Below are 15,849 nucleotides of genomic sequence, written 5' to 3' on the forward strand. Positions count from 1 at the left end.
AGGGTCTTCTGTCAGGACAGAAGGCTTAGTTGTATTCTCAGTGTGTTAGGACCTGCCATAACGGCACCAGGGGGTGGGGCTATGACATCACCAAGGGTGGGGCTATGATGTTGCCAGGGGACGGGACTATGAGACTCACTCACTCACATACAGACAGACAAGTGGTCGTTTGATAAACCCCAACCTTGCTGCTGTGGGGGATAAATACACCCCAACCCTGCTGCTACCGGAGCCCATGATAATGATACTAGTCCGCAGCTGCTGTTGCCGCGTTCCCATGTTTCGGGGTATATAGATCTACTGCGGGGTCACTTTCCACGTTAATTTATCACTTTATTAGTAACTGGATGAAAAAGCAGTGAAGAAGACCTGAAACCACGTTTATACAGTAGAACACATTAGGTCACGAACGGACGCGGTCACAATGGCGGACTGTTCTTTCCCCCTCGCTCACATTACTGCACAGGAGGATTTGCGCTTCGTTTCCATGGCGTACTGCAGAAACCCCAGGCGACTCTCGTTGTACGGCGGGTAACGCATCTCATTTAATTTTTCACGCCCATCGCTGCGCAGGAGGCAGGCTCGACTATGAGAGAAGGTGTCAAAGCTGAACTTGCCACGATACATGCCCATCCCGCTGTGTCCTGGAAGATATAAGCAAGCAGAGATGTTACCTTGCGGTAGGAGGTTAGTGCAGCCAGCTGCCCATGCAGCATATTCCTCATCGGCGCAGCTTCTGCCTGGTTGGTTATGTCGGTGTTTTTGGCCCTACTTAGATGAAATGATCGGTTTTAGAGTCATCTGAGAGGGCCCATCAGCCGTCTGTGGTAGTCACGCAGAAGAGGACGCCGCCACTTACCGACCCCTCCAAATGGCAGACTGGGGATGATGTTGTGCATGAAGCCATCATTAGCACAGAAGCCACCGCTGCTCGTCCTGTCCAGGAACTGGTGAACAATCTGTCAAGTAAAAGTGCGGTAAAAGTTATCAGAAATGCTTAATGCCCGAGAGTGTCCACCCCCTTGTCAGAAATCCTTCTCTAATGGTCATATGTCTGTTCGTCGGTCCTGAATAGGTGTAGAAGATGTCAGCATACTCGGGCCCTGCAGCCTTTGGGTGCCCCATAAGGTCTCACCTCACTGTAGAAGGCAGAACTATGGATGAAGCGCCATAGTTGGAGGTGCTGTTACAGATTTTGGGGTTCTGCTCCTACAAGTTGCATCTTTGTTCCTGACGAAGAACAGCCACCGATGGTGTCAGAAGGCCTAGAAAAGACTGTATGAGGGACTAGACAAGGGACCTTCACACGAGATTTCTGCGTGCAACTCGCATCAGACACCCCACGGATACCCCTGCATCTGTTCTCTGACAGTGGATGTTAAATATCCAATTCTGGTGCCTGATACAGACCAGAATACAAAATGCGGTGATTTTTGTTTCACACAGACCATCTGACCAGGTAAAAAGTGCTAATTGGCTATAATGGTTCCATGTGCTGTTAGGGAAAGATGGCTGCTATGAAGGACTACTCGTATAGGCACAGGGGGTCTGGAAAGTTCTCCCCCCCCCCCCCCACTGTCCTACATGCTATGCCCCTTGGTATGGCACTCGTAGCTAAGGGACTCCTATTTCTCTTGATCCTCTCTGAGATGTTTTTACATCTTGATTGGAGTCACCGATGGGAAAATAAAACTGATTGGACATAAAAGACCCCTGTCTATATAAGGTCTCACAATGCAGATCAGAGCTAAAACCAAACCATGAGGAGGACAGAACTGCCTGCAGAGACAGGATTGTGTAGAGGCTCAGATCTGGTGAAGCTGCTAAAACATTACTACTGCCCAGAAAGTTCCCAAGAGCCAAGCGGCCCCCATAATACTTACATGGAAGAACAACCAGGACTCATCCTAGAGCTGCCAACCCCCAAACTAAGAGGGAGAAGGGTCTTGTAAGAGAGGAGACCAAGAGCCCAACAGCCTCCATAATACTTACATAGAGGAACAACCAGAACTCTTCCTAGAGCTGCCAACCCTCCAAACTAGGGGGAGAAGGGTCTTGTAAGTGAGGTGACCAAGAGCCCAGCAGCCTCCATAATACTTACATGGAAGAACAACCAGGGCTCTTCCTAGAGCCGCTGACCCCCAAACTAAGAGGGAGAAGGGTCTTGTAAGAGAGGAGACCAAGAGCCCAGCGGCCTCCATAATACTTACATGGAAGAACAACCAGGACTATTCTAGAGCCGCCGACCCACCAAACTAAGGGGGAGAAGGATCTTGTAAGAGAGGAGACCAAGAGCCCAACAGCCTCCATAATACTTACATGGAAGAACAACCAGGACTCTTCCTAGAGCTGCCAGCCCCTAAACTAAGGGGGAGAAGGGTCTTGTAAGAGAGGAGACCAAGAACCCAATGGCCCCCATAATACTTATATGGAAGAACAACCAGGACTCTTCCTAGAGCTGCCGACCCCCAAACTAAGGGGGAGAAGGGTCTTGTAAGAGAGGTGACCAAGAGCCCAGTGGCCCTATAATACTTACATGGAAGAACAACCAGGACTCTCCCTAAAGCCGCCAACCCCCGAAACTAAGGGGAGAGAGGTCTTAGGTTCTTGGTCCCCTCTCTTTCCAACGGTCAATCTGGCAGAGCTCTAAAGACCCTGTGTGCAGATGGTAGAAACTTCCAGTCCCCTTTTGATAAAAAAGTGATCGGGAGAATGAGGCTTGTGATGTCACCCTCTCTAGGTGATGTCATCAGAGCATGTGGTAGTCAGTTTTGGCTTCTGCTGGTACTTTCAGTGCGGATGGTCATGCTTCCATTCTGGGTAGAACTTGTTGGCACACAGGTTCAGTCACTCAGTTCAGTAAAGTCTGTACCCTCTTGGCCAGAGTCCACCTCATGACGCCTTCCAGGACACAAAGTCCTCAATGACTGATTCAACTGCCCCAATGAAGAACTACATGGACATACAACTTGGTGTGTGCCTGGCTGTCATGAGAAGAAAGGTACTCCATTGATAATGGTGTCACAATGATGATAGGGAAGGATAAATGTACTTTATGATTGACCCTTTGATATCCATATGACCTAACAGCATATAGATAAAGCCCGCCTTTATGAGCCAATGAGGTTAAAGGGGTTGTCTGGTTGTAAACTACTAATGTAATATCCTCAGGATAAGTCATGAGTAGTATATTGGTGGGGGTCCATTCTTACTGCAGTGGCCTGGCTTGGCATTATATACATTAATGTGAATAGGAACTTGGCCTGCAATACCAAACCTGACCACTGCAGTAAGTACAGAGCTGTCTGCTTCCTGCAGAAATCATTTCAGTGCACAAGCACACTGGCCGGGCTGCTCATCTCCCAGGCAACAAATCCCACCAATCTACCTCTGATGACTTATCCTGAGGATAGGCCCTCAATGGTTTACAACCTGACAACCCCTTTAAGTCCTGACTATGACATGTCACATACACAGCAAGAACTGACCTGGGAGTTGGATGAGAAGACGTATGCAGCCAATGGCTTCTCTCTGTCATTAATAAAGTTAATTGCTTCATCAAATCCAGAAACAGTGAGGATGGGAAGAATTGGACCAAAAATCTCTTCTTGCATCACTGGGTCGGACTCCTTCACATCTACAAGGATCGTGGGGGCTGCAACAGAGAAGCATGAGGGTGACCAACGAGATTGTATGAGTAACCCATAGAAGGCTCGTTCACAGTCCAGGCCAAACACCCCAAGCCGATCCCTGCGTCCGGACCTGGGAGATAACAGCACCTCATGTCTTCCAAGTCCATTCATGGGGTAAAGGGGCAAACCATCACCTCCCTCCTGGTACTTGGTAATAACTTAGCACTTAGGAGCAGCTTCTCTCTAAACTAAGTCCTCCTAAATGTTACCCGTCAAGGCTCCTAGTAATGGACATTTCCCATCAGATGCTGGGCCTGTTTGCTCCTGTGTAAAGGGAAGCGTTGCTTGCTCTCCCCCTTACATTCTGCAGTTGCTTGCAGCTGCACACAGAGCATCACCTTCTGTTCAGGTGAGAAAAGTCCTGGAACTTACCGGACACTGGAGAGGTAGGTCCCTCCACACCCAGCAAGGTCTTAAAACTTAGCAGCACTGAGAACCGTGTGAGCTGCATCACAGATGAGAGCGTTCAGGCTGAGTCAGCAGACATTGGGAGAGCTGTGGGAAATCCTTGGCCCAGAGACACAGGGCCTCCACAGAGTGCCCATGCCTGTGAAGAGCACGCCGCACAATCAACAGCTACTTAGGAGGAGCACATTGGTAACGGATCGTGTGTGTGTACATGTATAGGGACTGTTAGGGATTATACGGGCCTGCTAGTCGCATAGTGACCTGAAGTGTGACACTACAGTAAAAGTACTCAAGAACAACTGTCTGAGCTGCAGCTCCTTTAGCAGAGGGTAATGATGCTGGTTTTTGTTTATTAAGAAGAGGAGTTCGGATAGGGAACTAAATAGTTAATTTAGCTTAGTCATTTCACTGTAACATAATGGCTGCAGGATCTGGGACACTGTAAAAATCTATGTATGTGGTTGAAGGACATTCTTTGACATGTGAGATCATGTGACCCAGCTGAAGCATGAAGCTTCTCAGATGGTCAAGGGGTGGAGCTAATGGCAGCCAAGCTAAAATAAGATCCCTGAGTGGACTAGACTGGAGAAGGAGGGGGAACTTCCTGTCTCTCGGATCTGTGGTGTAGGAGAGCATTATAAAAGTGCTGAGTGTGGAGAGAGAGGGGTCAGTGGAGAGAAAGTGAGTCAGCTAGGGAGAAGTAGGGGTGAGAATGCCCGCAGCCAGGTGAAGCTGTGTCACAGGCTTCCCCTTTCCCTGTCCTGTAACTAGGGATGCTTAATGGCAACTGCAAGAAACCCTCTGTACAGCAAATCAAATCACCCACTACACTGAGAGTAGCCTGCATTTCTCTTCAAGAATAGAAACCTTTTCAAGCCATGCCTTCCCTCCAAGCATCTCAAGCTGCAAAGATCACAGAATCGTCAGACGGTCCCCGAAGTGAGTACTGAAGAATCCTAGCTCGTGTTTCAGGTGGCAATTGATGTTAGTCGGTTTGATAGGGGTTTGCAAGATCGTCTCTCTCTATACAGCTCCCTCTTATCTCAGATATTTCCTCCCCAGGGCTTGTTTATCCATGTATCAAGTGTTAAACTGGGTATATGTAAGTTCTACTGTTTATATGTTAGCATACTGCCGCGTTCCAAAAGTAAATGGTGCGCCTGCAATTTACTCCAATGCGTGTCTTCATCTTACTTCTCTACCAAAATCTGGCGTCACGTTAACCTCATTTCATTAGTTGTCCATATCCTGTTATCTACCAGATTTTACAGGGGGTGCCACCATTACACGGCTCCTCAGAGAGTGCAGGCTTCTTCCCACTTGTCACATATTGCAGTTGCATAACGCTGATCTCTGGGACTCTGACCGTCACGGCTCTAGCAGTCTCTAGAGTCTTTCTCGTTATTGCCTTAAGAATTTACAACAAATCCGCTAGCTGCCGGCAGTTTTTTGGTTATTGACGGACTGTGAGTGGCGATCTATGATTACCAGTTTACTGGTTGCTGTTGGACTACTTCCTGTTCTATGTTCTGCCCTAACCTGGGCATATGCCTGCCCCAGTACACCTACCCCGATGCAACCATGTTACCCCCATGGTGAGCAGATGGCACACATTCATTCAGCATCTGAGCTTCTTACCAATGTATTTTTCAGATTCATCAGTTTGTCCTCCGGTTACGATCTTCCCGCAAGCGAGCAGAGCAGACACCCGCTTGAAATGCTGGACACTGATGATCCGTGCAAAGTCTGGGGACTGTTTGGGGTCTTCCCCATAGAACTCGTGAATGCTGCTCTGCAGCTCACTCAGCAGCTTCTCCTTGATGTGGTCCGAGCACAGTACATAATCTGGAGCCAGGCAGATCTGACCGGCGTTGAAGTAGCGCGCCCAAGCAATCCGCCGCGCCGCGTTCTTAATGTCACATTCATCGTGGACGTAACAGGGGTTCTTCCCACCGAGCTCCAGGGTCACCGGCGTCAGATGTTTGGCTGCAGCCATCATTATAATCCTTCCCACGTTGGGGCTACCTGCAGAAAGATGGAAGACATGCAAAAGTCATCTGTGAACTGCGGTCACGCAAGGCCTTACGCCTTAGCCATGGCGGAAGAAGGAGGGAGACGAGAGCAAAAGGGGAGAAGTCGTCTTCTTAGGTTTTCCCAAGTTTTGTGGATTTACCTGTGAAGAAAATATAATCAAATTTGTTTTCCAGAAGACGAGTTGTTCCTTCCACCCCCGCAAGGACCACCGCAAAACAGTCCTGTCACATAAAGAGAGAGAGCAGCAAACCATCAGGGCACTTAATTATTACTAACGAGGCGGCCTGAGAGCGCCAAACTCCCTGCCGATTACCCAGAGGGTCCAGGCTGTCTGCTCAGTGTCAGTAAGTGGCTCAACAAGGCCCTGTGTCCTTCATGAAATCACATGCGGATGGCACGCTGTCTTACACTGGGCAGGGGGGTCTGGATGGGAAAACCTGAATTATAAGTGATAGAAGACCTGTCATAAGACAAAACATTAAGGAGGCAAGAGCCCAGCGGAGGAACTCCTCCTCCTGCGAGGCCCTGGCAGCGCATCACATCTAGAGGTCTGTCTAGGGTCAGTGTCATGGAGTCTGTCAACACGGGGTTACATCATAATCTGCCCACCTTGGGAATAGCAGGAGGGAAGTGTGTGTGTGTGTGTGTGTGTGGGGGGGGGGGCTGATGGCATCTTAGTCGACAGTGTTATCTATAATGATGACAGACGGTGACAAACACTGCGGTGGCAACATCAAACTGAGCATCCACCTTGTCCAGATAACGCGAAAGACCGTCAGCAAGCAGCTTCTCCGTGTTCTGACTCATCTCTGAGGGCTTCAGCACTGCGCAGTTACCTGCAGATAATGAGAATCGGATCAGTGTAAAGTCCATCCGCTGAAGGCGGACATGTAAGCCACAATAACATAGTGCAAGTCATGGGAGGACGCCAAACACCGAATGGGGGAGGTTCCCTAATGACATCACTACGGATGAGTTATGGCGACACCATCCGGAGTCACGAGAGAACAAACTGACAGCTTCAGCAAGAAGACTGTTATCTCACCACAAAATTATGAAGTATAAGCAAGTATGACCATAAGATGACCCACATGTGGCCACTGCAGCCACAAGAGTCCGCTTATAAGCCCTTCCTAAGATGCCACCTAGGAACCCCTTCCCCCCACAAGATCCCACCTATGAGACCGCCCCCAAGGTGCCACCTAGGAGCCCCCCCCAAGGTGCCACCTAGGAGACCCCCCCCAAGGTGCCACCTAGGAGTCCCCCCCCCAAGGTGCCACCTAGGAGACCCCCCCCCAAGGTGCCACCTAGGAGACCCCCCCCCCAAGGTGCCACCTAGGAGACCCCCCCAAGGTGCCACCTAGGAGACCCCCCCCCAAGGTGCCACCTAGGAGACCCCCCCCCCAAGGTGCCACCTAGGAGACCCCCCCAAGGTGCCACCTAGGAGACCCCCCCAAGGTGCCACCTAGGAGTCCACCCCCAGGGTGCCACCTAGGAGCCCCCCCCCAAGGTGCCACCTAGGAGCCCCCCCCCCCAAGGTGCCACCTAGGAGCCCCCCCAAGGTGCCACCTAGGAGCCCCCCCCAAGGTGCCACCTAGGAGCCCCCCCCCAAGGTGCCACCTAGGAGCCCCCCCCAAGGTGCCACCTAGGAGCCCCCCCCCCCAAGGTGCCACCTAGGAGCCCCCCCCAAGGTGCCACCTAGGAGCCCCCCCCCAAGGTGCCACCTAGGAGACCCCCCCCCAAGGTGCCACCTAGGAGACCCCCCCCAAGGTGCCACCTAGGAGACCCCCCCCAAGGTGCCACCTAGGAGACCCCCCCAAGGTGCCACCTAGGAGTCGTCCCCCCCAAGGTGCCACCTAGGAGCCCCCCCCAAGGTGCCACCTAGGAGCCCCCCCCAAGGTGCCACCTAGGAGCCCCCCCCAAGGTGCCACCTAGGAGCCCCCCCCAAGGTGCCACTTAGGAGCCCCCCCCAAGGTGCCACTTAGGAGCCCCCCCCAAGGTGCCACTTAGGAGACCCCCCAAGGTGCCACCTAGGAGACCCCCCCCCAAGGTGCCACCTAGGAGACCCCCCCCAAGGTGCCACCTATGAGACCCCCCGAAGGTGCCACCTATGAGACCCCCCCCAAGGTGCCACCTATGAGACCCCCCCCAAGGTGCCACCTATGAGATCCCCCCAAGGTGCCACTTATGAGACCCCCCCAAGGTGCCACCTATGAGACCCCCCCCCAAGGTGCCACCTATGAGACCCCCCCCAAGGTGCCACCTATGAGACCCCCCCCAAGGTGCCACCTATGAGACCCCCCCAAGGTGCCACCTAGGAGACCCCCCCAAGATGCCACCTAGGAGACCCCCCCCAAGGTGCCACCTAGGAGACCCCCCCCCAAGGTGCCACCTATGAGACCCCCCATCAAGGTGCCACCTATGAGACCCCCCATCAAGGTGCCACCTATGAGACCCCCCCCCCCCAAGGTGCCACCTATGAGACCCCCCCCAAGGTGCCACCTATGAGACCCCCCCCAAGGTGCCACCTATGAGATCCCCCAAAGGTGCCACCTATGAGACCCCCCAAGGTGCCACCTATGAGACCCCCCCAAGGTGCCACCTATGAGACCCCCCCCCAAGGTGCCACCTATGAGACCCCCCCCCCCAAGGTGCCACCTATGAGACCCCCCCCCAAGGTGCCACCTATGAGACCCCCCCCAAGGTGCCACCTATGAGACCCCCCCAAGGTGCCACCTATGAGACCCCCCCCAAGGTGCCACCTATGAGACCCCCCCCAAGGTGCCACCTAGGAGACCCCCCCCAAGGTGCCACCTAGGAGACCCCCCCCCAAGGTGCCACCTAGGAGACCCCCCCAAGGTGCCACCTATGAGACCCCCCCAAGGTGCCACCTATGAGACCCCCCCAAGGTGCCACCTATGAGACCCCCCCAAGGTGCCACCTAGGAGCCGCCCCAAGGTGCCACCTATGATACTCCCCCCAAGGTGCCACCTAGGAGCCCCCCAAGACACAACTGCCATTGATAATTCTTTTGGAATATCTCGAAAATCCCCCTTGAAGGAAAAGGAAGTTATTTAAAGAAGCACGACGAGTTGATTGTGGTTCACAAGATCTACTTCTTCGTAGCACTTCTAATTATATACACAAGTTTAAGAGAATATACAGAGTTATAGAATATGTGAATGTCCGTGCTCTTCCAGATAGATTGCTCCCCCACACCCTCTGTTCCTCCGCCCCTACGCTCTCCCACACCCTCCATTCCTCTGCCCCCTCTGCTCCCCCACTCCCTCTGTTCCTCCGCCCCCTATGTTCTCCCACACCTTCTGTTCCTCCACCCCTCTGCTCCCGAACACCCTCTTTTCCTCAGCCCCCTTTGCTCTCCCACACCCTCTGTTCCTCCACCCCCTCTGTTCCTCCGCCCCCTATGCTCCCCCACACCTTCCGTTCCTCCACCCCCTCTGCTCCCGAACACCCTCTGTTCTTCCGCCCCCTCTGCTCCCCCACACCCTCTGTTCCTCCACCCCGTCTGCTCCCACACACCCTGTTCCTCTGCACCCTTTGCTTCCCCACACCGTCTGTTCCTCCATCCCGTCTGCTCCCCCACACCCTCTGTTCCGCGCCCCCTCTGCTCCCCCACACCCTCTGTTCCGACGCCCCCTCTGCTCCCACACACCCTTTGTTCCTCCGCCCCCTTTGCTTGCCCACACCCTCTGTTCCTCCGCCCCCTCTGCTCCCCTACACCCTCTGTTCCTCAGCCTCCTCTGCTCCCCCACACCCTCTGTTCCTCCGCCCTCTCTGCTTTCCCACACCCTCTGTTCCTCCGCCCCCTCTCCTCTCCCACACCCTCCGTTGCTCTGCCCCTTTTTCGCCCGAACACCCTCTGTTCTTCCGCCCCCTTTGCTCGCCCACACCCTCTGTTCCTCCACCCCCTCTGCTCCCACACACCCTCCGTTCCTCAGCCCCCTTTGCTCCCCCACACCCTCCGTTCCTCTGCCCCCTTTACTCCCCCACACCCTCCGTTCCTCCGCCCCCTCTGCTCCCCCACACCCTCCGTTCCTCCGCCCCCTCTGCTCCCCCACACCCTCCGTTCCTCCGCCCCCTCTATTCCCCCACACCCTCTGTTCTTCCGCCCCTCTGCTCCCCCACGCCCTCTGTTGCTCCTCCCCCTCTGCTCTTGAACACCCTCCGTTCCTCCGCCCCCCTTTGCTCCCGAACACCCTCAGTTCCTTTGCCCGCTTTGCTCCCCCACACCCTCCGTTCCTCCACCCCCTCTGCTCTCGAACACCCTCCGTTCTTCCGCCCCCTCTGCTCTCGAACACCCTCCGTTCCTCCGCCCCCTTTGCTCCCGAACACCCTCCGTTCCTCTGCCCCCTTTGCTCCCCCACACCCTCCGTTCCTCCGCCCCCTCTGCTCCCCCACACCCTCCGTTCCTCCGCCCCCTCTATTCCCCCACACCCTCTGTTCCTCCACCCCCTTTGCTCCCACACACCCTCTGTTCCTCCTCCCCCTCTGCTCTCGAACACCCTCCGTTCCTCCGCCCCCCTTTGCTCCCGAACACCCTCAGTTCCTTCGCCCGCTTTGCTCCCCCACACCCTCCGTTCCTCCACCCCCTCTGCTCTCGAACACCCTCCGTTCCTCCGCCCCCTTTGCTCTTGAACACCCTCTGTTCCTCCGCCCCCTTTGCTCCCCCACACCTTCCGTTCCTCCGCCCCCTTTGCTCCCGAACAACCTGTGTTCTTACGCCCCCTCTTCTCCCCCACACCCTGTTCCTCCACCCCCTCTGCTCCTACACAGACTCTGTTCCTGAGCCCCCCTTTGCTCCCCCACACCCTCCGTTCCTCTGCCCCCTTTGCTCCCCCACACCCTCCGTTCCTCTGCCCCCTCTGCTCCCGAACACCCTCTGTTCTTCCACCCCCTCTGCTCCCCCACACGCTCTGTTCCTCCGCCCCCTCTGCTCCCACACACCCTCTGTCTCTCCGCCCCCTCTGCTCCCACACACCCTGTTTCTCCGCCCCTCTGCTCCCCCACACCCTCTGTTTCCCCGCCCCCTCTGCTCACACACACCCTCCATTGTACCCTTTACTCTATCCCATGCTCCCCACTCCTACTTAAACCTCTGTGCGCTCTTTACCCTTACAACCTCTTCCCCTTCTGCACTCACACACTCTCTTCCTCTCTTCTCCCCCACACCCTCCGTTCCTCCACCCCCTCTGCTCCTGAACACCCTCTGTTCCTCCACCCCCTCTGCTTCCCCACACTCTGTTCCTCAGCCCCCTCTGCTCCCCCACACTCTCTGTTCCCCCGCCCCCTCTGCTCCCACACACCTTGTTCCTCTGCCCCCTTTGCTTCCCCACACCCTCCATTCCTCCGCCCCCTCTGCTCTCCCACACCCTCTGTCCCTCCACCCCCTCTGCTCCCACACACTCTCTGTTCCTCAGCCCCCTTTGCTCCCACACACTCTCTGTTCCTCAGCCCCCTTTGCTCCCCCACACCCTCCGTTCCTCCGCCCCCTCTGCTCCCGAACACCCTCCGTTCCTCCGCCCCCTCAGCTCCCCCACACCCTCTGTTCCTCCGCCCCCTCTGTTCCCACACACCCTCTGTTCCTCCGCCCCCTCTGCTCTCGAACACCCTCCGTTCCTCCGCCCCCTTTGCTCCCGAACACCCTCCGTTCCTCCGCCCCCTCTGCTCCCCCACACCCTCCGTTCCTCTGCCCCCCTGTGCTCCCCTACACCCTCTGTTCCTCCGACCCCTCTGCTCCCCCACACCCTCCGTTCCCCCACCCCCTGTGCTCCCCTACACCCTCTTTTCCTCCGCCCCCTGTGCTCCCCCACACCCTCTGTTCCTCCACCCCCTCTGCTCCCCCACACCCTCTGTTCCTCCACCCCCTTTGCTCCCCCACACTCTCCGTTCCTCCACCCCTTCTGCTCCCACACACTCTCTGTTCCTCAGCCCCCTTTGCTCCCCCACACCCTCTGTTCCTCCGCCCCCTCTGCTCTCGAACACACTCCGTTCCTCCGCCCCCTTTTCTCCCGAACACCCTCTGTTCCGCCGCCCCCTGTGCTCCCCCACACCCTCCGTTCCTCCGCCCCCTGTGCTCCCCTTCACCCTCTGTTCCTCCGACCCCTCTGCTCCCCCACACTCTCCGTTCCTCCGCCCCCTGTGCTCCCCTTCACCCTCTGTTCCTCCGACCCCTCTGCCCCCCCACACCCTCCGTTCCTCCAGCCCTGTGCTCCCCTACACCCTCTTTTCCTCCGCCCCCTGTGCTCCCCCACACCCTCTGTTCCTCCAGCCCTGTGCTCCCCTACACCCTCTTTTCCTCCGCCCCCTCTGCTCCCCCACGCCCTCTGTTCCCCCACACCCTCTGTTCCTCTGCCCCCTCTGCTCCCCCACACCCTCCATTTTACCCTTTACTTCCTCCCATCCTCCCCAAGCTCTGCATTCTGATGCCGCTGCACCACTGATCCTTTCCCGTTGGACTCCTGGCGCCATTTCTGGCTGAGCCTACTGGAAACATCTTCCTGGTCCACAATCTACATTTCTGCATAAATCTAGAACCCGGCGTTGATGTTTGAGGTTGCAGCTTCTGTTCCCACAACCAGGACTGCTAAGAGATGTCTAACCTGCAGATGACAATACGAGGGACTCACCGGCCGCAATCGCCCCAACAAGGGGGATGAGAGAGAGGTTCACGGGGTAATTCCATGGGGAGATGATAAGAACAACACCAAACGGCTCCTTCCGGATGAAGGCCGAGTCCAGGGCTGTGACCTGCCGCGGGAGGAGAACATCCGCAGTGAGATGTGGCCGTGATCTCATACATGTTCTAGGCGTGTGCAGGGCTGTAGGCAGCTGGTACATTGGTGGTCTCCTAGTGTCCCCTCATGCCCAGGACATTGGGGGTCTCCTCTATGAGACGCCTCGCGCTGTCGTGCGCTGGATTACGGTTTATGCTGATAATCGCAGCGCCCCCCGCAGGTATCGTGTGGAGCCGCTTGCATCGTTTCTTTACTACACAGTAGGCGGATGAGTCAGGGATGCTTATTGAGCCCAGATAAGGGAAAGCTACTACTGCCACGGCACCCCCGTACCCCAAACGTGGTGCCTCTCCGGACGAAGGCGAGACATTGGACAGTCACAGTTTGTATCATATAAGTATTTGCGCCCTCCTGTGGAGGAATCAGGGCGGCTCTGGGTCTTTGTTGTGGTTCCTATAACTGTGCGAGTAACATTATGAAAGGCAGGAATAAGCCACGCCTACATCACATGATACCACCCGGGGGGAGGAGCCTCTTTTCCAGCTTCCTCTTCTGTTAGAGCAGGCAGAAGGCTTTATCGCAGCAGGAGGGCCCAGCGACTTTCCTAGGGGCGGTCCGAGCGCAGTCATCTGATGGTGGCTGATGTGCGCCCTAACCTGGTGATACCACGGATCTGACACCGCGGGCAGCTGGCAGCGCCTTTCACGGTGAGCGGGTGTATATTTTTGACACATTTTTAAACTTCAGGGAGAATGTATGAATGTATCGCTGGCTTTATTCCATCCGGAGTTCCCGCACGTGGGGGGGGGGGGGGGAGTCTAGCCGACAAGCTGCATAGATTCTGAATGTTTTTCCCCAAACTTACGCTGCTCTCTCGCCTGGTTTCCAAAAAACGTTTGTGGGAATTAGCGAAAAGGTCCGGCGCCGGACGGATTTACTGGTTGGCTGCGCTCTATTTTCTGGCGTTCACCTCTTAAGCCCCATTTACACAGGACGGCTGTTGGGCAAACGATGGCCGCCCCTCGTTCCAGTATCTTCGGGCTCCTGTGCTCCTGCATGAGAGCTGGCTGGGTCATGGAGCCACCAGCAGGGGGCGGGGCAGTGCAGGAGATTTCTCTCCTTACGCTCCCCTCCCCCCTCCACTGACATAACACAGCGGCTGTTCACCACTGAGCGGCCGCTGGTTACACTGACCGATGAGCCATGAGCTTCACCGCTCATCCTTTATGCTGCATAAGGCTCATCGCTCCTCGGTCAGTGCATACAGTCGCCGTTCATAGCGAATGGCCGCTGTGTATCTCAATGGAGAGGGGCAGGGGGGGGCAAGAGGAGAGAAATCTCCTGCACTGCCCCGCCCCCCTGCTAGCCGCTCCATGTGCGAAACAGCTGTGCTAGCTCCCCTGCAGGAGCACGGGACCGCGGGGGTACAGGGACGAGGGGCGGGCATCGTTTGGCTGACACTTGTCCCGTGTAAATGGGCCTTTAATAACTTTGGCACGTTTCAGATTACTCCTGGGTGACAAAATGTCAGTCTTAATGGATTCCTGAATTATTCTTTACTGCCCCAAAGCCTTCCTCATCCTCCCCCCTCACCCCTCATCATCTTCCCTTCCCCCTAATCCTCCCCTCTCCCCTCCCTTCCCTGCCCCCTCTCCCCTCCCTACCCCCTCTCCCCTCATCCTCCTTCCTCATCCCCCCTCTCCCCCTCATCCTCCCTCCATTGGCTGGCACATCTGCCCCAGTGGCTGCTCTGTCATTCACCAGCGGTGGACTCACCAAATTCTTGCTCACGTGCTCGTCGGCCGTCCAGGTGGTCAGGTTGTTGAGCGCCAGGTTGATCTCACTTTTTAGCAGACTAAATTCTGATAGCTCCACTTCAAATAATGGCTGCGAAAACAGAAAGCAAGTCAGCAAACCTGTATGATTGTCTAAACATGAGGACCAGGGGCCACTGTGATGGAGAGGGGCCCAGCCTAGGAGCAGCCCAATGCATACATGCCGTATATAGTATAGGTCCGAGCTTGTACACCCCAAGAAGCCATATTTACTACAAGCTGTCCACCTACCACAAAGTGGCCCGAGTCTGCGGGACCTCAGAGGGGCGGACGGTTGTCACCCCCGTCACCCCGGCTGCTAATTTTTTTTTACTGCCCATTAATTGCTGGTAAAAAAAATAATTGCTTCCTAGGAGTCGGCCGGGCAAGAACCCAACAGGCATTTCACTCACCCTGCCTGCATTCCTGGTCCCCCATGGCAGCCGCGGCTTAGTCTGTGACAGCATCTGTGTGCGCCACTCCTACACGCAGCACAGACACCGCTGGGAGAGGTCGGCGGTCACAGACTTGGCAGCAGCTGCCAATGCTGCCTTTCAAGAGGACATTATTACTACTGCATCCTCCCTTCACATGATGGCCACCATGTGAAGCTCTTCCCCAGAGACTCCTATAATTACGGGCCACGGAGGAGGAAGCGAGCGCTATAGCTGGCACACAGAGGTGCAGGTCAATCCTCTACCAGAAGGCAGCGGTAGTGAAGAGGGGTTAATAGGCACTTTGGGCGCCACATTTCTGAATCCTCCACTGGTGAGGTAGCGGTGGCACAGCTAATGAGGAACATCCTGCAGATAGGGAAAAGTGGACAGCGAAAGCTAAGGCCATAAGCACCCAGTATAAAGGGTCTGGGAGCTGTGTCACAGCCGCAGACATGCACAGCCCATGTAGTACCCCAGAGTTGGGGGACCCGCAGCACTGTTAGACACTTTACATAGTTACATGTCTATATCTTTAAACATATGTTAAATATTTGAGTATCACTTCAAATGTTTTAATTAAGTCTTCTTTCCAGCAAACCCTGCATGATTCACCCTAACCTGCTCTCATACCTATCAATCATCCTCTAGTTAGCTCAGGGATTGGATAGAGAGTTTTCTCCTAGTTTAGGATTGGGCGAGCGAGTAAGAG

General features: G+C 55.4%; 1 protein-coding gene across 5 annotated transcripts in view; it reads right to left on the minus strand.

The window, feature by feature from the left end:
- Positions 1-312: 312 nt before the first annotated feature.
- ALDH3B1 (aldehyde dehydrogenase 3 family member B1) overlaps positions 313-15,849 on the minus strand; it is a 33,633-nt gene continuing 18,096 nt past the window's right edge. For 4 of the 5 annotated variants that reach the window (XM_066588583.1, XM_066588584.1, XM_066588585.1 and 1 more), the window contains exons 3-10: positions 14,666-14,776; positions 12,782-12,902; positions 6,885-6,970; positions 6,274-6,355; positions 5,739-6,125; positions 3,489-3,655; positions 860-959; positions 313-644 (exon numbers count right to left, since the gene is read on the minus strand). In XM_066588583.1, coding sequence (XP_066444680.1) covers positions 451-644; positions 860-959; positions 3,489-3,655; positions 5,739-6,125; positions 6,274-6,355; positions 6,885-6,970; positions 12,782-12,902; positions 14,666-14,776 — 1,248 coding nt within the window. In that variant the 3' untranslated portion in view covers positions 313-450. Of the gene's footprint in view, positions 645-859; positions 960-3,488; positions 3,656-5,738; positions 6,126-6,273; positions 6,356-6,884; positions 6,971-12,781; positions 12,903-14,665; positions 14,777-15,849 lie in introns of those variants that run through there. The other variant, XM_066588586.1, reaches the window with a different exon arrangement.

Source organism: Eleutherodactylus coqui, chromosome 1 (genome assembly GCF_035609145.1).
Source record: "Eleutherodactylus coqui strain aEleCoq1 chromosome 1, aEleCoq1.hap1, whole genome shotgun sequence".
NCBI lineage: Eukaryota > Metazoa > Chordata > Amphibia > Anura > Eleutherodactylidae > Eleutherodactylus > Eleutherodactylus coqui.